Below are 23,061 nucleotides of genomic sequence, written 5' to 3' on the forward strand. Positions count from 1 at the left end.
AAGTGATAGGACAAGGAGCAATGGCTTTGAGCTGGAAGAAGGCAGATTTAGACTGGAAATTAAGAAGAACTTCTTGGCAGTGAGGGTGGGGAGACTCTGGCACAGGTTGCCCAGGGAGGCTGTGGCTGCCTCCTCCCTGGAGGTGTTGAAGGACAGGCTGGATGAGGCCTTGAGCAACCTGGGCTGGTGGAAGGTGTCCCTGCCCTTGGCAGAGGGTTGGAACTGGATGATCTATTAAGGTCCCTTCCAACCCAATCCATTCTGGGATTCCAGGAATAGGTTTTACTACTTTTCCATAAACTATTCCAGAGCCTCGTTCAGACAGTTTTCCATTAACAAAAACCTAGAAATGATAGCATCTACATCATAGAATGAACACGAGAATAACTCTTCATAGGCACAGATCCTGAAGTCAAACCGGTGTCCTAGCTGCCACAAATCCACATCTCTATTGAGATCACAGGCTTTTAGGTGATTAGTCCACCCTAATTACCATACAATGCAAAACAGATTAATTAACAGTAACAGATTAGGTGAGTTACAGAAGAGTTTCTAGAACTGAAGTTTTAGAGTGTATGTCTGCGTGGCACTCATTGCATTTCGTACTTTAAGCTGTGGATTAATTCAGCTTAACAAAGCATTTCCGTCTCCTATTTTTCTAAGAAGAATAATGGTATGAAATAAACCTGCTGGGAAGGAAACAACAGCACACCAAGCAAATTCACATCAATCACATGGGAGCAAGAAAGAAAGAGGATCTTTTGTTTTAGTTAGTCTGTTAAAAGCTCTAATTTTGTCATTAATTAATTAATTACAGTGCCTGACAAACACCTGTGCTTTTTGCTTGCTTGCTGGTGATTCCTGTTATTCAGGTGGTACAGTATGTTTCATATATGAATCTTCAAATAATGCTTCAATCCAGTCCTGCCACCACCTTTATCAGTCAATAGCATCCCTCTTCCCCAGAAAATGGAATTCCTTTGATGATTAGGAAGGGGATGAGCAGAAATTTGTGAATTAAGCCCAGTATATGGCTCTATTTTGTGCCCCACTCAGCTTTTAGATGATTATTTTCTTATGCTCTCAGCCAGGTGAAGCCTTTGGACAAGTGATACAGGTTCAGTATTGCCTCAAGCAGCCTATCATGCAAAGTCAAAACATTTTCCTTTTTAAGAGCCTTGTGGAAAATCACACAACTAAAGCTGACCAAGAGGAGTTTTAGAACTTCAAAATGGAAGAAAGATTAGGAAATCCTAACTTTGAAATGACACAAGTTAATTCGACCTATTTGTGCACATGCTCTGATACAATATTTATCTACATGATTTTAAGCTTTTGGTGGTTTTTTGCTCCCAGAATCACATCCTGTTTGGAGCACTGAATGGCTACACTTGGGACCAGACTAATGCTGCACATAATCAGGAATTTCCTGATTTCTAGGTGCTTGACTTTGCAGGTTCAATAACACTTTTTCATTTAGATGTCTTAAATATATAATTATTCAGATGGCTTAAATGTGCTTTTTGCTTACAAAGTCTTTCTTTTGTTTACATATCATACTCCAGCCTAAATAAATGCTAAGACAAAGGCCAAGCTGGCTGCTAGCCCAGAATGTAGTTGTTACCAAATTGACAAGGACCACCTTAAATTCACTGAAATGTCTAAATATTGTATTTGAGTTATAACTAATTTTTACAAAGACATCTCTACTGCAAGCAAAATGGAACAACTTCAGAGCAGTATAAACAAGTTGCTGGATGAAATGAGAATTGAATGTCAAAGCCTGGTTTGACTTACCCCAGTTCTGCATTGCTGTGAAACACCAAATGCTTAAGCACAGGAAGTATCCTCATGTTACCACGTAAGTAACTAACGGGCTTAGTTTATATTGACGACTAACTTAGAATCTTGCAATTAAATAGTAATAATAATAATAAATAAATGGCTAAGAGTGTCTGAAACTGTTCCCCAAAAGTAACTGATTCTGATAAATCTTAAGGCGACTTTTCCTTCTTACCCTGAGCGTGCACAGTGCAATTTAAAATGGTCTGCAGAGGCAAATAAAAGTAATACTTTTTCCAGCCTACTGAAGAACTGAAAGGTGCAAGGTTTGGTTTAAAGTTTTCTTCTACTTGTTTCCTTTTTGCTTTTAAAACTTTTGGAGTATCCATGTCTTGTCTTGCTCTTATCCATAAGAGTGCTGGAGAATAAGAGGGCTAGACTGGAAGTCCCCTTCAGTTCCAATCTGAAGTAGCAGGGTGCTGAGTAATTGACATCGAGACTTTTTTTTTCTCTCCTGGCTTTTTGCCAGTGGCTTGAATTAAATATTTTAAGAACAGCCAGATAAAATGGATTTTTACTCTGGTTAAAAATCCCTTTCCCCTCTCAAATGCCAGTTTCTTGTGACAGATGATGCCTAGAGATGTTGGCTTTATCTCTGCTTTTCCAGCTACCCTTAACCTTCTTGTAAAAATCAGGACAGACAAGACCTGATACATACTTAAATCAAAGAAAATCTTTGCAGGAAGCTTACATCTCACTTTAAACCCAAAGCAAGCTCTTCAGCCTTTCCTACTATGTCTTAAAACTAGGCCAAAGGCAGTATAGTTTTATCTGCTTTTCAGGTCACTTTTTAGAGCTAATCAGGACTTTCTTATGGCAAGATTGGCAAATCCCAGTGACAAGAACACACCATATGAAAAGCACAAGATGTGTGGCAATCTTAAATTTACTAATGCTGACATTCTGGCCTTACTAGATATTAATAAAATCAATAGGAGTGCAGGGTGAGGGTATTATACCTGGTCATGGCTGGCTTCAATGGAGCTCCCGATACCTTGGAAAGTCATCTGCACAGGAGACAGTGTCAAACAGGTCATACACTCTTTGCCATTTTGTCTATCACTGTAGTGTACCTATAACAGAATAACATACGTGATCTGCTAAACACCAGCTCTGCACAAGGGAGGCATGCTAAAATACTGCCCCTTTCCAACAAGTTTGTAAGAAGAATTCCAAACATTTACATTGAGTTCATCTTTGCTATCAAACAAGGAGCATGTAATATAGCCTGGGTAGTCGCACACTGAACTGGGGACAAATGTTCTGTGATATGTCTGTTGGATAGTGTTTGAAGTGCTGAATTCTTCAGTTCCTGTGGTTGTATAATTCTATGAATCTAGTTTCAGCTCTAGTTTCCAGCCTAGATAATATTTTTAACAGCATTTTGCTGCTGAAGTTATAAAACATCCATGTAAACCATGATAATCCCAAATACCTGGCAGTAACAGTTTCCATTTTTCCATTGCATCCACTAACTATTTGCACAGGGCTACTGCTGTGTATTGGAATACGATTTTGTAATTAAATCAAAATGAGAGATAAAGTAGGGAAGAATTAACATTCTTCTTGGGATGTCTAAGATACTCTTTTCCAAGAGTAACTCATTCCCTACTGCTGTCAAGATGTGCATGCTAAACCTGAATCTTGCATGAAATACAGAGGAAGATAGTGCTTTGACATGAAGGATTCCCCTTAAACCTCCTGAAGGAAGGACGAACTTGAGTACTTTGAGACAAAATGAAATTAAATGCTGCCAGGGTTTCATTATTAAGAACAGGTTGCCACTCATGCTGAATTATGGAAATATTAACAGCTCCCTGGCTTCTAGACAGGCAGATCAAGCACTTTGTTCTGCAGGAGAGGTGGAATTCAGTTTATGGTGGTAATTTACATGACCCCTGTCAGAGATGGAAAGAGAGATCAGCTCTGATGGAGACAGACCTTTCATGCTAGTATCTATTTACAAGTCTCAGGCAAAGGTTCCATGATAAAGCCTCATCTTGACATTTAGGCTACAAATCTAAACTTTATTATTTCTGAAGACAGCTAGGAACCTTATTAGAGATATTCCTGTGGCAATGATGTAGTGACATGTATGATACTTAACTGTGTGCCATGCACACTAAATCCCCTGTGCCTAACTCTTCTCTGCCACAGGTGCAAACTGGGAGCACTTCAGCTGAAGCAAAACCAGCGCAAAACTGGCTGTGAGAAGAAAACCAAGTCGGTGCTGTATTTACTGACAACACACAGATATATCTTGGCTGTGGCCAGAAGCAAGATACAGAGAGCAAAATTCTTGTCCTGTGTATAGAAATATTGGTTTCCCTCAGCCCTTCTGGATGCTTTCTGGATTATCCCTGTCTCTCTTGCTCTCAGCCCCTGCAATACGTGCCTACTGAATTGCTCATGGCTCTCTGCCAGAAAAGCCATACTGCTTACTTAGAAACCACAAGAGGCCCCTTCACATATACAATGGTTTAACTTTGATTAATTGGGAGAGGTATGAAGGTATGAAATCTGGCTTGCAAATATAAACTGAAGCTCTGTAAATGTCAGGAACTACTGTTATGACAAGGACTTAGCAAGCTTCCACAACTGTGGTATCTGGTTGCAAGCTAGTAAGTAGTATGTAGTATGTGTTTTGGGAATGTGACGAGGAGGAACAGAGCAAGAAGATGATGTGGTCCTGCAAACATGACAAAGCAAAAGGGGCAAAATCTGGTGACACTGAAAAGTACGTGTCCCAGTGCACATGGAGGGATGAAAAGAGGCACCTTCTGAACTGCATAGCATGTTTGGATACTGCATAGCATGTTTGAATCATAGGAATATAAGGTAACACTTTTTAATGTCCATTGGAATGAAGCAAGGCTAAGAAGCTGAAAGGCCAGGAGATATCCAGAGGGAAAATTCTGATTGGTATTACAGGTCACTACTACCTGCAACCACAGATTTGACCCACACACCCTTTGGAGTCCCACATTGAAACTGCAATAAATTTGGAATTATGCTCTGTTTCTCGGCTTAACTTTCCCAAAGGAATTTCATGGTGCACTTTTGGCCTCACCTGAACATATCAAAGCATTACTTTGCCATTTCTTAGGCAACAGTCCTCTAATTAGCTCTTGACCTGAAGAAACTCTTCAGTTGAACCTAAATAAACATCTCCTATGTTAATGATAGGAAGAGTAATATAAAACACACAAAAAAGCACTTTGAATGGGGGACAGAACAAAAGTTTGTCCTTTCATCGAGTAACAGAATCACAGAACATTAGGGGTTGGAAGGGACCTCCAGAGGTCATCCAGTCCAACCCAGCCAGAGCAGGATCACCTAGGGCAGGTCACACAGGAACACATCCCAGCATGTTTTGATTGTCTCCAGAGAAGGAGACTCCACAACCTCTCTGGGCAGCCTGCTCCAGGGCTCTGGCACCCTCACAGAGAAAAAGTTATCTCTTATGTTCCCATGGAACCTCCTCAGCTCCAGCTTGCACCCACTGCCCCTTGTCCTAGCATTGGACATCACTGAGCAGAGCCTGGCTCCATCCTCCTGACACTGCCCTGCACATCTTGATCAACATGAATGAGGTCACCCCTCAGGCTCCTCTGCTCCAAGCTTAAGAGCCCCAGCTCCCTCAGCTTTTCCTCAGCCAGGAGGTTGGTTCACAGATACATGCAGCCAGCAAAGACATTCAAATGCCCTCTCCACCTGGCATGCCTATGTGCAATTTTCCAGGAATCACAGAATCACAGAATCTTAGGGGTTGGGAGGGACCTCGAAGATCATCTAGTCCAACACCCCCACCAGAGCAGGATCACCTAGAGTGGATTTTCTTCTGTTATATTTATCAGTCCAACTGCTACATTCTTAAACTCTCTATTTCATTCCTTTCCTCTTCTAATACGATCTGTGAGAGAAAGTTTGGGGTTATTTTGCCAAACAAGAGTGGATACTTGCCTATTTGAGTAGAATGTCCAAACCAGGCACTCAGAAAGAAATGGTAGTAATCAAACAGTTATGAAAGAGCCTGAACAGCAGCAGATGCTGAGAGGTTTTTGGCCAGCAGTAATATTTCAGTTTAATTGCCTGTGCTATTTAGACCAGCTATGGGGGGAACTTGCATGTCTCCAAAACTGGTTTCAGATTATCCCATCATTTAAGGCAGGGAAGGCACAGCCAATACTAGATTCAGGATCTGCGACCAAGGAGTGTTGACTGAAGGCTGGCCAAGTGCTCCACCTGTGGAGATCCCTGATGACAATAATGCTCTTCTGTGCCTTAAGAGGCAAGAGTGCTTGAATATAGCTTATCTCTGCAGGTAAGGGCACTTTGTGGGCAGACATTAAATGGCTCATCCAAGCTGACTCAGCACTGGCAGGAGTGAATGGCAGTGCTGGGACTATGGCCCTTCATTAAGGTCTCTGGGCTAACCACAAATGGCTATTTTCCTTTTCCATAAATTATGGGAGTAAAAATCAAAGAATCAAAGAGTTCTGTCTTGTTTTGGTTATTTTTTGTGGGGTTTTGTTTGTTTGTTTGTTTTTTGCTTGCTTGTGTCTTTTCATTTTGTTTGGTTGGTTCTGTTGTGAGTTCTTTTTGGCAGTTAGGGGGCACTCAGAAATTAGCTGTGTGCATTTGGAGGATTAAAGAGCAGTGAAAGTTTGTTCATTAACATTCAGAATGTTTTATCTGAATAGCACATAAACGGAGATTTTCTAGAAGAGCATTAGGATCTGGTTAGAAAATGACAGCCAAAATACAGATGTCCCTAGTAAGGGTTGTCCAAAGTTCTGAGCAAAATGCAAGGCTCCAGCCTCAGACCAAGTGGTTTACAGATAACTCTCCTCTGAGGTATAGATACACACAACACGAAGCAGTGCCACAACAAGAAGATCTTGGCAGCAATTCCATGAGCCTGCTCATTTATTGGAAAAAGCAGACAGCACTGCCAGCTTCTCTCCTGGGTAATTCCATCTGTGAAGTACCTGAGATAAACCTTCTGCAACCAGCTCAGGAATGCTAAGCACTCCATGTGCTGTGCAGGCATGGCCATGAAACCTCCACATGTCAAACACGACGTGCATCCCGGGCAGCAACATCACCAAATACATTCCAGAAGTCTTTTTTTCCACAAGCACATGCCATGAATTTCCTCATACATGAAGGCTTTCATCTTCCATGGGCACACAAGCTGCAACCCTATATCCCCTCACAGATAGCTTCAGTCAGGAAGAAGCTGCACACAGGAGTAGCTATGAGTAGCTATCTACACTACTGACTGGTGTATGTATATGGAAATGTATGCAGAGGTCTGAAACCATCTGAGAGCAATGCTGAAATCTGGCCCTTGTTTTTAATATTTTAAATTACTGAAGAGATGCAAATATTTTGCTGGACATTTATAGCTTCATGTAAAGAAAGATATAAGATGAATGTTTACAATGCTACAACTGAATGTGAATGGCATAGCCAAAATTCTCAACCTTATATGTTACTTTATAAAGGGAAAATGAAATTACACTGCCTGAAACCATGTATGAAATTACATTAAAGTTTACTTCTATCATAATGTTTCTCCAAAAGCAGGACATTTCCCATTTCTTTTATATTTACATAAAGCTGTCTCTTGAATCTAGCTTTGTCCTGTCTCTCCAAGGTGCAAGTGCTCTGATAGAAATTTCACAAACACTGCAGGATTTCTCTGGCAGTAAAACATTCCAATGTGCACTTGCAAGTGATAGCCACAGTTAACCTGCATAAATTATTCTGTAAATAAAGTGTCCTAACTTCAAGCACAAGGTAGTCTGCTGGTCTTAAGTGGGCACTTCTGAATTTGAACATCCATCGTTTTGTACAAACAAGGGCAGAAAAGGTGTGAGACCTGTTACACTACTACATGGTAGTTAAGGTTTACTATAATGTGCTGGGCTGGAGGACCTCTTCTACAAGGACAGGCTGAGTTGGGGCTGCTCAGACTAGAAAAGAGAATGCTCAGGGGAGACCTTATAGCAGCTTTCCAGTACCTGAATGGGGGCTACAGGAGAAGTGGGGAGAGACTTTTTACAAGGGCTTGTAGTGGTAGGAAGAGGGGCAATGACTTTAAACTAAAGCAGGGTAGATTTAGATTGGATATTAGAAAGGAGTTCTTTGCTATGAGGGTGGTGAGGCACTGGAACTAGAGAAGTGCGTAAGATCAGGCTGGATGAGCCTTTGAGCAGCCTGTGCTAGTGGCAGGTTGGAACTCATGGCAGGGGGTTAGAACTAGATGACCTTTAAGGTCCCTTCCAACTCAGGCCACTCTGTGATATGATTCCACAACAGGCTATGCTAAACTACTGTCAGGAAAAAAAGCTAACTGTGCATTACTGAGAGACTGAGGGGAGCAAAAATAGAGGCTACTATTTTCACACACTGCTGCTTAGATGTTCACAGTTTGAAACGCAACTTCTGTCTGGCCAAACACTTGCTTGAACATCCAATAATTTTAAAACATAGTATGAACCAGCAACAGCAAGAAGTCATCTGTGACGCTGGAGTTCATGTTTCAAAACCTAAACGTACTCAGGTTGAAGCATCAGCAGGAGTCTCAGACTGCTAGACAGAAATAAACTAGGTAATAAAATGCCATTATATTCAGCAAAGCACAAATCTTCTGGATTGACAAGCCTGGAGTGTGCTGTTAGAACAAAGGATGGCATTAAATCCACCCTTTAAGGGGAAAGCATCCAATTTAGTTTTGAATTTACAGAGTAACTTCCAAGTTTTTTACAAATCCAGATGTCAAAGCAGGACTTTTGACTTGGACAAGAGCCTTGTGAAACATTTTTCTTCCTTTAGCTTCCTGGTGAAAGGTTTGTCTTTTCCATCTTGGTCTTTTATTTTCCTTTTTCTGGTGCTCATCTACTGTTAGCCATGTCATCTGCTATAAAAAATGAAATGATAGTGTTTGTTTGAGCTCAGACTCTGCCTCGTGCATATCAGTGAATAAACACACTTCTGGCACAGAAATCAATCAAAGCTATTTGCTCATTTCCACCATTTGCTCAAAGCCAGTTTTGGGGAGCTTTTAGAGTACAGTATTCTACTACTTCAAAGTGAGAATCCTTGTGTTATCCGTATATCTTTCCAAACAAATAATAGATTGTTCTCTTCAGACATGGAGTAGCAGGAGAGAAATTCCAAATACCATTTTGCGACTGAATGTATTTTACCTAAATAAATAAATGTAGGAAAACTTTGTTATGTGAACGAAGATTTTCAGGAGAAGTTGAGTCAGAGATACAAAAAACAAGACTGACATGAAAAAAAGATTGTCCCAGATGAAAAAAATAGGCTTACAGTAAAAAAAACAGGGGAGGAAGAGGGATAAAAATTAGAAAGAAAAGAAAAACAGGAAAAAGAAACAAAGAAAAAAAATGAAAAATCAGAGGGGAAAAAAGTGTTGAATCCAAGTGCTTCCTGCAAAGCTGGAGCTCCTTGATGTAGTGCGATTACCAAATACAGCATTTTACTCATCTCAGCAGGGAGCTGGCTAACAGCGTGCCCCTCAGATGTTTCTAATGGTCACCCCCTGTAGAACAAATCTAAGGAGTGCGTGAAAAACACCCACATTTGACAAAGCCCCCTTGCTAGATCATTAAGGAAAGATAAAGGCCTGTACATTGGGCTGTGATATATAACACAACCATTGTGTCAGGAACACACAGGTTCCATGAGCGTGCTTCAGGTTCATTAATTGCTGTGTCTGCTGCACAGCAGGGGCCAATGCTTCCACCCCAGCTACTGCACAGAAGGGGAAAGACACTCGGTGGCCTGAAGACTGACAGCTCAGCAGTGAATCTTCAGCTATTCCAACATGCTCCCCTCTCACACAGTTCGAATAGCAGCTGTAATGGAGTCTTAAATCTTCATTAAAATGCAGTCCTAGGGTTTAGACTAAGAAATAAAGCATTACTGCACCGTAAATAAGTAACAACAAGCAGACTAAAGGCATTGTCACAGTTACCAGGGCAGTATTTTACATTCCTGACTAAAGGCAGACACTTGACATCCAGAAAGACGTGAAGTACAAATAGGAGTGAAAAAAATTAGCTGATACAGTTCCCAAAGTGAACAGATAAAATACCTGCTAAATGCAAACCAGACTTGTCATCTAAAGGAAAGACCCCTGCATGTCCTTTTATTCACCCTATGGAGCTATCTTCTGAATCCAGAGGTCCTGGGATGCAGGAGATCTGGAAAGCATGGTCATGGGCAATGGAGACCCAGCTCTTCCCTCCCTCTGGATGTCATGCACGGTTCTAACAAAGAGAAAATGAGCTACCACCACTGCTGCCACAGTAGCAGCCAGGAGCATCAGTACTACCTGCTGCTTACCCTCTGCCTGCTCAACTTTCACAGAGGTCTGCAGTTACAAGGACAGTGTTTCTGTGGAGCACATCCCAGACATCCCAGACATCCCAGACATCCCCTGTTTTCAATGGCTGGCAATCAAGACCTGCTTGTCTGATAGGGAAGGTGGAATCAGGAGACAGGGCACAAGGGAGGTTCTCCTCCCACTCTACTCAGTCCTAGTGAGGCCTCAACTGGAATACTGGGTCCAGTTCTGGGCTCCCCAGTTCAAGAGAGAAAAGAAAATAATGCAGAGTCAAGCAAAAGCTACTAAGATGCTGGGGGACCTGAACAATTTCTGTGAAGAGGAGAGGCTGAGAGCCCTGGGGCTGTTGAGCCTGGAGAAGAGCAGCCTGAGAGGGGATCTGCTCAATGCCCAGCAAAAGCTAAGGCGGGGGTTCCAGAGGATGGGACCAGACTATTTCCAGTGACTATGCTCAGTGACGGGATAAGGGGCACCAGGCACAAACTGGAACCTGGGGGGTTCCACCTGAACATGAGGAAAAACTCCTTTCCTGTGAGGGTGCTGGAGCCCTGGAGCAGGCTGCCCAGAGAAGTTGTGGAGTCTCCTTCTCTGGAGAGATTCAAAACCCACCTGGACATAGTGATCCTGGGAAACCTGCTATGGGCAACTGTGCTTTGGGAGGTGGGGCTGGACTGGCTGACCCCCAGAGGTCCCTTTCAACCATGCTGGGATTCCATTAAAAACTCCCACAGATGTTGAAGAGTCCCCTGCTCCCCTGCTCACTTCCTCTACTCTGTAACTAAGATTTGTATTATTTTGTAGATGTACCAGAGAGTAGTTTAAGTACACTGATCTAAAACACTGAATACAACCTCCCCCCCCACCAAAATGAAGATGAGAAACATGATTAAAAACAACAAATGAATGATTCCCAACATAAAACACTGCAAAGCACTACAAAATAATGTTACACCTGACGTGGGTTTTGCGCAGATAACTTGTTTGCCTCTGATCCATTCACTCTCAATTATTCAGGTTAAAATTATATTTTCAGGGAGAGGAGTCAAAAATAATGTTATAATTCAGTTAAATGAAACAGGGGAAACTGGCACCCCTGGCACCTTCTTCTTTCATCCCACGGCCTAAAAAGAGGAGGGAGGAGAGGCTGGTTGTGTCCTGCTAACAAAGTACACAGAGGATGAAGATGTTACAGAGCAACTATGGAGGAGCCTGTGTCTCGGGTATCATCCTGAACAAGTGACTGAAGGCAGAGAGGAATTTGGTTAATGTGGAGAGAGAAAATAGTTTGTGCTCAAGATCACTCTCTAGGAAAAGCACCACTGGGAATATTTTCTCATGCACTCCTTCTGACCATGAAGGTTGTCACTGGAGGGGAGAGTGAAGCCTTACGTACCCTCTCTTGACAAACCACATGGGAAAGCCCCAAAGCTGCATTAATGGAGAGGGAACAGGATCAGCACAAAAACTATTTGTACAAACCTGGCTACCTGAGCTTGCCAAGGAGTCTGTGCACTAGCCCAGACACAGGGCAGTATGCAGGGAGAATCTCTCTTCTTGAATTAAAACAAGACACAATCATTTCACCTCTGAAAATCATCCCGCTTCGCCCTGCTCCATATTCTGAAAAGCCTCAGCTTCAAGTCACAATGAGGGGAATAAACTGCAATTTGCCTCTTTCCTCCTTCCTCACCTTTCTTGTGGCTTCTCTTTTGAAGGGTTTTTGCTTGAGAGCCGAGTTCCCTCATGATAATTAAAGCTGAACCCCAGTCTCCTGTGAATTCACCCTTGCACCTACACATTTTTGCCAGCTGAAACTTCCAGCCTTTCAAAGTTTTGGTGGTGTTCCAAGCCATGGTTTGTAGCTCAGTTATCAAGTCACATTAGGATTTAGTCAGAAATATTTTGGCAGGGAACTGGGGCCGGTGCCTTTAGAGCTGGCTGCAGTGTTTTGAGCGATCCTGACAGCTTATAAACTTTCTCATACATAAGCCCTCAAAATTCTAAAAGTGGTTATGAAAATAGAATTCACTTTTTTTTTCCAGGGACCAAGTTGTGTACAGGAATATGTGGGAGGATTTTAATGGTTATTTGCAAGAAGCTACACTGTTCTGAAGGTGACACGCACCCCACACCTGGGGAGCCATGCACTGCCACTAGCCAGCCGTTCTCTGGTTACCTTCCTTCCTTTAAGAAAATGAAACCATAAAGGAGACCCTGGCTGCTTCTGGAGGCAAGAGCAAAGCTTCAGCAGCACTGAAATAAAGGGTTTTCCTTCTTGCAAGAGGGAGACAGCAGTGATGGCAAACCTAGAGGACAGACAGTTTAGACAGTTTTCTAGCCAGAACCCAGGTTGTTGGAGACCTTGTGTCAGGATATCTGCTGCCCTCTGAAGCCTGATTTGCTAATTCTGCATACTCTTGAATTCACAGAATCACAGAACTGTTTTGGTTGGAAAACACCTTTTAGATCATCCAGTCCAACCATTCTCTAACTCTTATCAAGGCTGGTGCTAAACCATGAGCCTCAGCACCACATCTCTGTCTCTTTGAAACATATCCAGGAATGGGGACTCAATCACCTGCTTGGAGAGCCTGTTCCAGCAGCTGAGAATCCTTTCGGGAAAGAAGTTTCTTCTAATGTCTGACCTAAACCTCTTCTGGTGCAACCTGAGGCCACTTCCTCTTGTCCTGTCACTTCTTACTAGGGAGAAGGCCTACCCCAACCTGACTCCAACATCCTTTCAGGTAGCTGTAAAGAGCCACATGATCTCGCCTCAGTGTCCTTTTCTCCAGACTTCTCCCCAAGTTCCCTCAGCTGCTCCTTACCATCTCTGTTCTCCAGACCAGCTTTGTTGCCCTTCTGTGGACATGCTCCAGCCCCTCAATACCCTTCTTGCAGTGAGGGTCCCAAAGCTGAATCCAGCACTCAAGGTACTGAATTCAGAAACATTCCTCCTGCAGCAAATATTCCGTCCTGCACTATGCTCTGTGGGTGAATATGGTTTCTAGACTTGCAGTACCGTATGGGTACTGATCGAAGAATGGTTCCTATCATTATTCTTTTGCAGAATGACTACCACTACATTTACCTCCTTTGAGGTCAGCTATAGGGTAATATGGACTTAATGGTCCTCAGTTCACAGAATCATTTCTCAAACAAATGGAAACTAATAAAACCACTTCTGTACTTCCACCCTGGGTCACTGCCATCAGCCTGTGGTATCTTCCCTCAGCAGTTAGTTGATGAAAAACCTCTTACAAACCAAAATCGAATCAAGTCCAAGTGCTTTGGTTTTCCCATGGAGAACAATCCTTGCTATCAGCTTGTGCTGATTTATCTCTCCCTTCATTTCACATTCCCAACATGTTTTCTTACTTTGGGCTAATCATGTACAAATTAGGGTTTGGAGATCCTGAAGGCCTTTCCTACACAACAGCCACGAGACCTCAAGTCGATTTTCAGTGTAGCAGGACATGTGTGAGTTTCTCAGAGACAAAGACTCTCAATTGACAGGTAGCCTGGTTTTGTTCAAATCAGAGATGCCTCTAAAATTGCTAATAAAATGCTGACAGCTTAATAAAGTGCTGCCTTTCCTTGAAGGGAACTTCCTACCCTGTTAATGCAACCAAAATAGTAGTTTTCTTCAACAAATGGGGAGGTGATGTAGAAAAAAAACCCTGATAAAAGGGTGTAAGTTTCCTTCAGAGCACAAGAATTCGAAGTTCACATGGGAAAAAGGAGCTCTTCTATTTCCTGCTTCTGCCCAGTGGCACACAGCTGGAAAGATGTCAGTGAAGTCTGTAAAGCTGTACAAGTTTTTTACTGGGATTGGGCTGATGTTTTTCACAGCTACGACTGAGCAGTGCTCACACAACATCGAGGCCTTCTCTGCTGCTCACATCGCCCCACCAGTGCGCAGGTCGGGGTGGGCAGGAAGCTGGAAGGGGTCACAGCTGGCACAGCTGATCCCGTATGACCAAAGGGATACCCTAGACTATATGATGCCACTCTCAGCAATAAGGGAAGGAAGGAGGAAGTTTGGAATTAACAGTGTTTGTCTTCCAGATAATCATTATGTGTGCTAGAGCCCTGCTTTCAGGAAACAGAATCTCAGAATGGCTCATGTTGGAAGGAACCTTAAAGATCACCTACTTCCAACCCCCTGCCATGGGCAGGGACATCTCCTACTAGACCAAGGCTCCATTCAGTCTGGCTTTCAACAACTTCCCTGGGCAACCTGTTCCAGTGCCTCGCCACCCTCATGGGGAAAAATTTCTTCCTCATGACTCACCTAAATCCAGCTTCAGTCTGAAGCCATCACACCTTGTCCTGTCACTCCATCATCAGAAGTCCCTCTCCAGCCCTCCTGTAGCCCCCTTCAAGGAGCTGAAACAAACTAGCTGAATAATTTCTTGCTGATGGAGAGCAGTAAAAGAATCCCAGATTTTGCTTTGTTTTGCCTATCAAACTGCTCTGATCTCAACCCTTGGGTTTTCAGACTTTTAGCCTTCTGGTTCTGTCTCCCATTCCATGGAGGGGGAGTGACTGAGTGGGACTGAGCTGCTCCCCAGGGTTAACACAGCAGCTCCTTCTGGCACCCGGTGTGGGACAGGAGGGGTGTGAGCCAGCAGCAGGTTTGATCAGGGCCAGACCAAACGTGCAGCAGTTTGGCTACCACTTGGCAGGCTCCAGTCCCTGCCGTGGGGCAGCTGGCCTCACTGCAGATAAGAGTCTAGTGCCTGTTAACAGCTGGGCTTTGCTCCTGCTGCTTCCTCTTCTCCTTATCTGCCTGGGAACAGACTGATAACAGCAACAGGCTGGCAGAAGGCTAGGGCATTGCTGCTGCTCTGCTGCTGGACAGGCTGTTACTACAGTCCAGGCTATGTGGCTATGGATAGCTGCACATCCAGAAGGGTCTGTGGCCATGGGGTAGTCCCTGCAGGAGTGTGTGCTCCTCTGAGGGGCCTGTGCCCTAGGGGTAAGGTCATGCTGGAGCAGGGATGCTGGCCTGTGGACAAGCTCACACTGAAGTATAGACACCCTGAGGGACTGGTGGATAAGACCCCACTGGAGAAGGGGCAAGGGGAGAATTTGTTGCAGTAGATGATGGCCTAGTCTAAAGGGCCAAGCAGATTGCCATGGATATACGTTTAAATTGTAGCCCAGGAGCTGAGCTGCATATTACAGAAGTACTACAGCAGGTACCATCTGAACCAGCAGAGGACAAGCCTCATAAGAAGCTGTGGAAGTACAGCAGTGACCCAAGCTGGGCTTACCTTTGTGCCAAACAACACAGTATCACAGTATGGCTAAGGCTGGAAGAGACCCCAAGGATCATCAAGTCCAACCTGTCTCCACAGACCTCATGACTAGACCATGGCACCAAGTGCCACATCCAATCCCCTCTTGAACACCTCCAGGGATGGGGACTCCACCACCTCCCTGGGCAGCACATCCCAATGACGAACGACTCTCTCAGTGAAGAACTTTCTCCTCACTTTGAGTCTAAACCTCCCCTGGCACAGCTTGAGACTGTGTCCCCTTGTTCTGGTGCTGGCTGCCTGGAAGAAGAGACCAACCCCTTCCTGTCTACAACCACCTTTCAGGTAGTTGTAGAGGGCAATGAGGCCACCCCTGAGCCTCCTCTTCTCCAGGCTAAACAACCCCAGCTCCCTCAGCCTCTCCTCACAGGGCTGTGCTCAAGGCCTCTCCCCAGCCTTGCTGCCCTTCTCTGGACACCTTCAAGTGTCTTGATGTCCTTCTTAAACTGAGGGGCCCAGAACTGGACACAGGACTCAAGGTGTGGCCTAACCAATGCAGAGTCCAGGGGCACAATGACCTCCCTGCTCCTGCAGGCCACACTATTCCTAATGCAGGCCAGGATGCCATTTGCCTTCTTGTCCACCTGGGCACACTGCTGGCTCATGTTTAGGTGGCTGTCAATCAGCACCCCCAGGTCCCTCTCTGTTTGGCAGCTCTCAGCCACTCTGACCCCAGCCTGTAGCTCTGCATGGGGTTGCCGTGGCCAAAGAGCAGCCCCTGGCACTTGGACTTGTTAAATGCCATCCCATTGGACTCTGCCCATCTGTCCAGTCGGTCAAGGTCCCTCTGCAAAAATACAACACTCCAGTGCTGAGATGCCACCATGACATGGGACAAACATGGACTAAATGGACTCAGTGGGCATTTTGTGGACTTTGCAAAGGGATAGCCTATGGGAATGACATCTGTGTATATATCAGAGCATGGGAAGGGTGGGACCTGGGCATGAAATACATGGAATGGCTAAGGGGTAGAGATTATACTGGTTTGGTCTGGGGCTAATTTTCTTCATAGCAGCTTGTATAGTGCTGAATTTTGGATTTGTGACCCAAGCACTGTTGATAACAGCCCTGTGTTTTAGCTGCTGCTGAGCAGTTCTTGCCTGGTGTAAAGCTGTACAAGTTTTTTACTGGGACTGGGCTGAAGTTTTTCACAGCTACAACTGAGCAGTGCTCACACCACATCAAGGCCTTTTAGTGCTTCTCATGTTGCCCCACCAGTGAGCAGGCTGGGGATGGGCAAGCAGTTGGGAGGGGACAGCTGATCCCAACTGACCAAAGGGACATCCCACACCCATGGCACACTGCTCATTGATAAAAGCTGGGGAAGAGGAAGGGGGACACCCTGTGCCATGGCATTCACAGTAACTGTTAGACGTGATGCCTGCCAGTGGGATGCAGTGGGTGAATCCCCTCCTTTGCTTTGCTTGCACACACAGCTTTTGTCTATCTCAACCCAGCAGCTTTATCACTCATGCTCTTCCAATTCTTTCCTTCCTCCCACTGTTGGGGGAGTGAAAAATCAGCCTTGTGGGGCTTAAGCTCCCCCCAGGGTTAACCAATAGCAGGACTCTAAAGCAATTTAAACATCAGGCAGTAGCTTGGTAATTGATGAACGTGTAAACGCCTCAGAATAAAAACCACATAAAAAGTACCCAGAAGAGACAGAAATTGAGATACTGACTTGGACAACCAGTTCTATCGGTGTTTATAGTTCTCCTGGGCAAGATACAGTGCTGAGGTGATGGCACTGGCTATTGAACACCCATCTGCAAAAGGCCAGATTTCAGTCATGACTAGAGTGCAGTATCATTCCACATGCTGGTACAGAAACCCCCCTGACCAACAAGCAGGTGCAGTATTAATAAACTTGATGAAGAGGCTGGGACAGGGACCAAAAGCCCAATTGCACAGCTTGTTATGTAGAAGCAGGTATTGGTAACACACGGCTGCATGGCCACTCTCCAGCTCCTTCAAGGGGGTTTCACGATGACATTTGTATTCAACAATAAGTACTCAGTTCCCACTGCCCTTCTGAGGGTTAACACTAAAGACAAGCAGCTGAACACAGCTCTCTCTAGGCCTGACTGTACTCTATTGTTTTGAACAATTTCACTAATATTTGCAGCCCAAGCAATCCTGCTGGGAATGCAGTCTCCAAGGCCTTGGCTGGGGGTGGGGGTTGGATGCACAGTTACAGAGAATTATAGAATTCTATCCCCCCAAATGTGGATGAAACACTATTTGCTTTAACAGCCTGATTTCAAGAAGTGTCATCTAACAGTAGTCTATGAATGGCTTCTTTTTCAATACCCTAATTTTTCAAGACAAGATCTTCAAAGACACGTCTCTATAAAACCAGTTTGCTGCCATGGCCTTCAAACCCACTGATAAGGATGCTGCCAAGAGGCCTGATGTTAGCATTGCAAAAGCTTCCATTAATTATTGTTTGCCTTTTTACACACTGAATGACCAATGAGACTTTTTCTCTCCCTAAACTAGCCCATTTGCTGGGATTTCAGTCCCAAGGAGGCAGTGGTCACAAACCTTTCTGCAGCCAGCAAGTTTAAGGACAGAACAGTATCATCTGGGTTTACATCTTAGTTTTTAGCACTTGCTACACTCTCCCTCATTGGCTTTAGCTGAAGACTTGCTAAAGCATACCTCTGAGTTTGTTTATCTGCAGGGAACTTTGCAAGTGGACTTTCTCTGGCAACACTCTAATTACACCTATATTAATCATTATAGATTTAGTACCCTCAAAGCTCAATAAAGTTTTATTTTTGGGTTTTTTTCTCTCTTCCAAAGTGAATTGAGGAAATCTGAGGAAAATCACATCAGCCATTCATGACTCAAAAGTGATGTTTTGGGTTTACTGAGATGTGCTGCTGCAAAGCCAGAAACGTTCCCTTCCCTCACAGTCTGCTGTCACTTCTTCCCATTGACCTCCCCAGCAGGGAGATTCAGCTCAGAATCAGATGTGGTACTGTGCATTCCTCAGAATGCTTTCAGCTAACTTCTACTCACCAGAACAATTTAGTAAGTCTTATACCTCCCTTGACTGTAGCTATTTTAATCTGGAGCCACTGGGGAATGCTTGGAGGGTTTTTTCCTGTTGGCTTGTTTTTCCTTTTTAACTTTACAATTCGTATCTATGCACTCTTCCAATGGTCAAAGCTAATTCAGAGCTCAAACATCTGGTCCATGCCTTGCTCTAGCCTTCTCCTGATTTATCATGGCAAGTGTATGGGAAAGTCCTGCTACCCAAATCCACAACTACTGTGTCAATCTGTTGCCTTCAGAGATACAACTTGTACAAGGAAATAATCTGGTCTCCGCTTTCCAGCCCTAAGCGATACTGAAGATCATAAAAATGAAATAGTGTGGCGTGCCGGCAAAGACCAACGAACCTTCAGCTGAAAAAGATCCTGCTTGCTGTGGGAAAAGGATAGACTGAAAAGGGGCTAAGATGTTGCTTTTACTGAGATAAAAACAGCTTCAGAGGCAAGAAAGAAGAAGGGAAATAGCTAATGTCAAGACTAATGTCCCAGAGACCTCTTGGAAATTAAGTATGATGCAATGAACAAGAACTAATAGCAGGAAAGCTGCTTCCGCCTAGGGAAGTCAGAAGAACTTTAGTTTAACTAAGCATGCACCATTTCTTAATCATGACCTGCTCTGGAAAAGAACTGTTCCACTGAAGTTGTTACTTCAGCCATCGTCAATGAGTCAGCATACTTGCACACAAAATGTTGATGGAGGAAAACAGAGGCAACTGCACCAGAATTTCAAGATATGAAAGATGTGATGATAGTAACTTACAAACCAATTACTTCCTTTAGGCTTACTCCTCAATCCCTTCTTAATTCCTTTTGTATTAAAAATTCCCACTGAGCTCTAATCTGATTTTCATGACTGTGCCTAGACTTGCTTGAGGAAGAGTTGCAGCCCCCAACTCTTCATTACTAAAAAGACCAGGAACTGCTTAAATATCATGAACATTGTCAACAAGCTCTGATAGTGAATTTAATACTGGTCCTAGAGAAAGAGATCTCGGGGAAAAGGAGAGTTGGAATTCACAAACCTTCACAGATTCGGCCAGGATGGCTATGAGGGTCGCCCCTGTCCTTCGTTTGGGAAGCCAGGCAGCAGTTGTGTGGTGCTGCAGTTGTTAGCAGCCACAGCTCAGTTTGAGAGAGACCAAGAATGGCCCCAGCATAGCCTAAGCTACAACTGATGGCAGCTTCACACACTCCCAGAGCCTGGAGAGACCAGACCAGCCCCTTCCTGCTCTTCCTCCCATGACTATGGCCTTCAGCAAAAGCAGTGAGTGGTCACTGAGCAAAGTACCATCACTGGTCACACCAGAACCACAAGCACAGCTCATGAGGTCGTCTACATCACACAACACAGCACAGGACCAAGACCTCCAAGGTATGACTGACTTCAGGGAAGGGGTTCACAGTGTGAGGCAACAGCCTCAATTCGCTAAACTCTGTACAGGGTGCCCGGGCTTACAAGTGAAGTGGAAGGCAGGTACCAAACCTGCACACAGGTGTTCATGAAAACCCCTAAGATGATTCTGCAGCTTTAAATGACTTATTGTTGGCATCCATATTGCCTTTGTCAATTTGGAACATGGGAACTGGGTGCTTTTTAAAATCTGACCTGCTCCAAGAAACTTGCAGTTCCATACAGATCAGACCAAAACTTCAGGTCTTTCCTTGAAACCCACTGAGGGTTGACCTTCCCTGGAACCTTGCTCAAATGCATGTCTTAGTGGTGAGAAATGCACATCCTAATAGTGGGATCCAAGCATTTTTTCAGTACTGTTCCACATATTGATCCCAACAACTGTTAAGGGCCTACCACAGAACATGGCTGAGATCACAAACAAACAGTTTGTAAATTAAAGAACCACATTTTAAAGACATGCCCCCTGCAGCTAAAGAAGTTAACCCCCTCCCAAACATTCAAATAAGCAAATAACATTCCTTTTTTTACACTTACAAATTAAACATCATATGAGCATTTATTGATTTTTTTTTTCATTTAAAAAGTCAAAAATACATTGTAACAGAACAGAATGTATGAGTTCTTCAATGAAAGACAGCAGGATGGTTATCATCCAGACCAGAATACAAATACATGCTAACAATTTCAGATCATTTTGGGTCTTTCAGGAAACATGGAACAAGACAGCTGTTTGCAAATGCACTCATTTGCTACTGAGTAAATATGCCTGAGAAAGTTCACCTGCAAAGCAACCAGCTTTTAAACTCTTAAACACAAAGAGGTTTCTAGGCTGAAATGGTGACGAGACCTGCGATAGGCACCTGCCAGGCCACCGAGCCGTTCCCCTGGTCCACCTGGCTCAGCCAGCCAGCAGCAGCGGTTTCACACCCACACCAGGCTGCTGAAGTGAGGTGTTCAAAAGCCTGCTCAGGGGATGGGACACACACAGCACCCCAGTGGTAATAACTGAGGTGCTCTGCCAGACTACTTGGGTTTGGTTAGGGCCAAGTAAGACATTGGAGTCTGGTTTATGAATTAAACGGATTATATTTTTTGGCTCAAGGTAAGAACTCTTCAAAACAATTTCTATGTGAGCATCTAGAATCAAATCATGAAAACAAAACCCAGGACAAGCATAACTCATCATTTTACAGTAACCACATACTGTAGGCAAGTAGGATTCCAAATAGTAACATAAAGTGTGCATCAGTTCGATGGAAATAAAAGTGTTACTAGTAGACAGAAGCAATCTGACAAGATGTGGCAGCAAGCAGCGAACACTTCACAAATTGAATTTGTTTTGTCAGAATTCATGTGCTCCTACTGCAGGTAGGTAACAAATGGAACTCAGGAGAACTGAGTTCCCAGTAGCATCTTAACTCTGCTATGGTGAGGCTCAGGCTTTTAACTTTTCTTGCACTAAAAGACATTTAAACTGATGAATCAAAAATTGCATTTTAAAAATGAAGACCGAAAGGAAGCTGAATGTGCACTGCAGAGAAGAACAGCATCAGGTTCAATCCACAACAGGTGGTAACTGCTGTCATGTCACCGGCCCGCTCATGCCAGCACAACATCCCACACTCTTTCTCCAATTCTAGCAGCCTTTTTAAAATCATTTCCAACAACTGCATACTTTTAAAATTACATGGGCTTTGATGAGAAAAATCTTTATCAGGCATGCAAAAAACACCAACAGAAACCTCCCATTTCCAGAATTTGGTTACATGATCAAAAGACATAAGCTAGAATATACGAAACTGACTTTTCCAACTAAATAAATTCACAGCTCTGAAAAAAACCCCAAACCACAAACCTGTGACAGGAGCATTTCTACACAGATGGCCCTATCCCCTGATGGTACAACACAGTCCAATCAGCTACTGCCCATACAGGTGTGTAATTTTGCATATAACGGTGATGGGGAAGAGGCTTCCTTTTCCCACTTTCCAGAATGGATGTAGTACAGAGGCTGCCTCTGCCCCATGAAATGCAGGGTGTTGGCCATTGATGGGTACAGGTTAACAGAGCTGAAGGAGCCATGCACTGACCCAGCAGGGATCATCTTACATTCTCTATATTGACTGGGATGTCAAAAACATTCTGCATTGCTCTGACACCATATCTGCTCCTAGGCCGCACCTTCTGACACAAATGTTGTTCTATAAGTTACAGCTAAGGGGTGCAGGGTGGGAAGCAGAGTCAAGGCTTTAACCACCCGGCCCAGAAGATAAGCACAACATTAAGGTGGTGAGTCAGTGCCTTCTGGATCAGAGTCGAAGAGAGAGAGCAATGCCAGAGCAGCACATAAAGCTTGTAATGCCAAGAGGTGAAGAATCTCAAAGAAGTGCAGGTAAAAAGCATAATTTAAGCCTGAAATTATTTAAGGACAATAAACAAAGGAGACAAAGATGGCCTGCAGTAAGGTGAATGGAAGGAAGGAACAAAAAGAAGGAGGGACACGTATATTGGTGCAGGGTTGTATCTCCTGGACCCAGAAACTGCCTTGGACACCAGATAATTTTACAAGATAAGTTACATGCATGCCCACATTCGTGAGGGCAAGAGCGACACCTTGATGGCAATGCTATGATTCTGGCTGAAGAGCTTCATTTTCCCCCTCCCATACCTGAAAGCCTTGAATCCTTGCCAAATACTCCAGCTGTTTTGAAGGCTGCACTGCAGAACAAGGGGAAGCAGGAGATATTCCTTTTAGACCTATGGCTTCAGCAGTTGGGGACGTTCCATTCATGAGAAGTTCCCTGGCAATGGTGGCTGTGCTGTTTGTTGTAGGAGATATGCTGAAGAAAGAGCTGGAAGCCTGGCTCATTTCTTTGGGTGACAAATAGCTTACGGTGGTGCCAGGGGCTGATTTGTTGCGGCTTGCTTCCATCTCCTGATAAACATCAGGAGAGAGATGGAGTATTCCCTTTGGTGCTAAAAAAGAAGAACAAAGGTCACTCTTATTACTCTGGAAGGGGCTGGATGTGCAGACAATTT

General features: G+C 44.0%; 1 protein-coding gene across 5 annotated transcripts in view; it reads right to left on the minus strand.

Annotated features, from left to right (window-relative positions):
* STAU2 (staufen double-stranded RNA binding protein 2) overlaps positions 1–23,061 on the minus strand; it is a 205,886-nt gene that overhangs the window by 76,727 nt on the left and 106,098 nt on the right. For 4 of the 5 annotated variants that reach the window (XM_054167443.1, XM_054167444.1, XM_054167442.1 and 1 more), the window contains exons 12-13: positions 22,691–22,998; positions 2,802–2,915 (exon numbers count right to left, since the gene is read on the minus strand). In XM_054167443.1, the coding sequence (XP_054023418.1) occupies positions 2,802–2,915; positions 22,691–22,998 (422 nt within the window). The remainder of the gene's footprint in view (positions 1–2,801; positions 2,916–22,690; positions 22,999–23,061) is intronic. The other variant, XM_054167446.1, reaches the window with a different exon arrangement.

The sequence above is a fragment of the Dryobates pubescens genome, chromosome 14 (genome assembly GCF_014839835.1).
Source record: "Dryobates pubescens isolate bDryPub1 chromosome 14, bDryPub1.pri, whole genome shotgun sequence".
NCBI lineage: Eukaryota > Metazoa > Chordata > Aves > Piciformes > Picidae > Dryobates > Dryobates pubescens.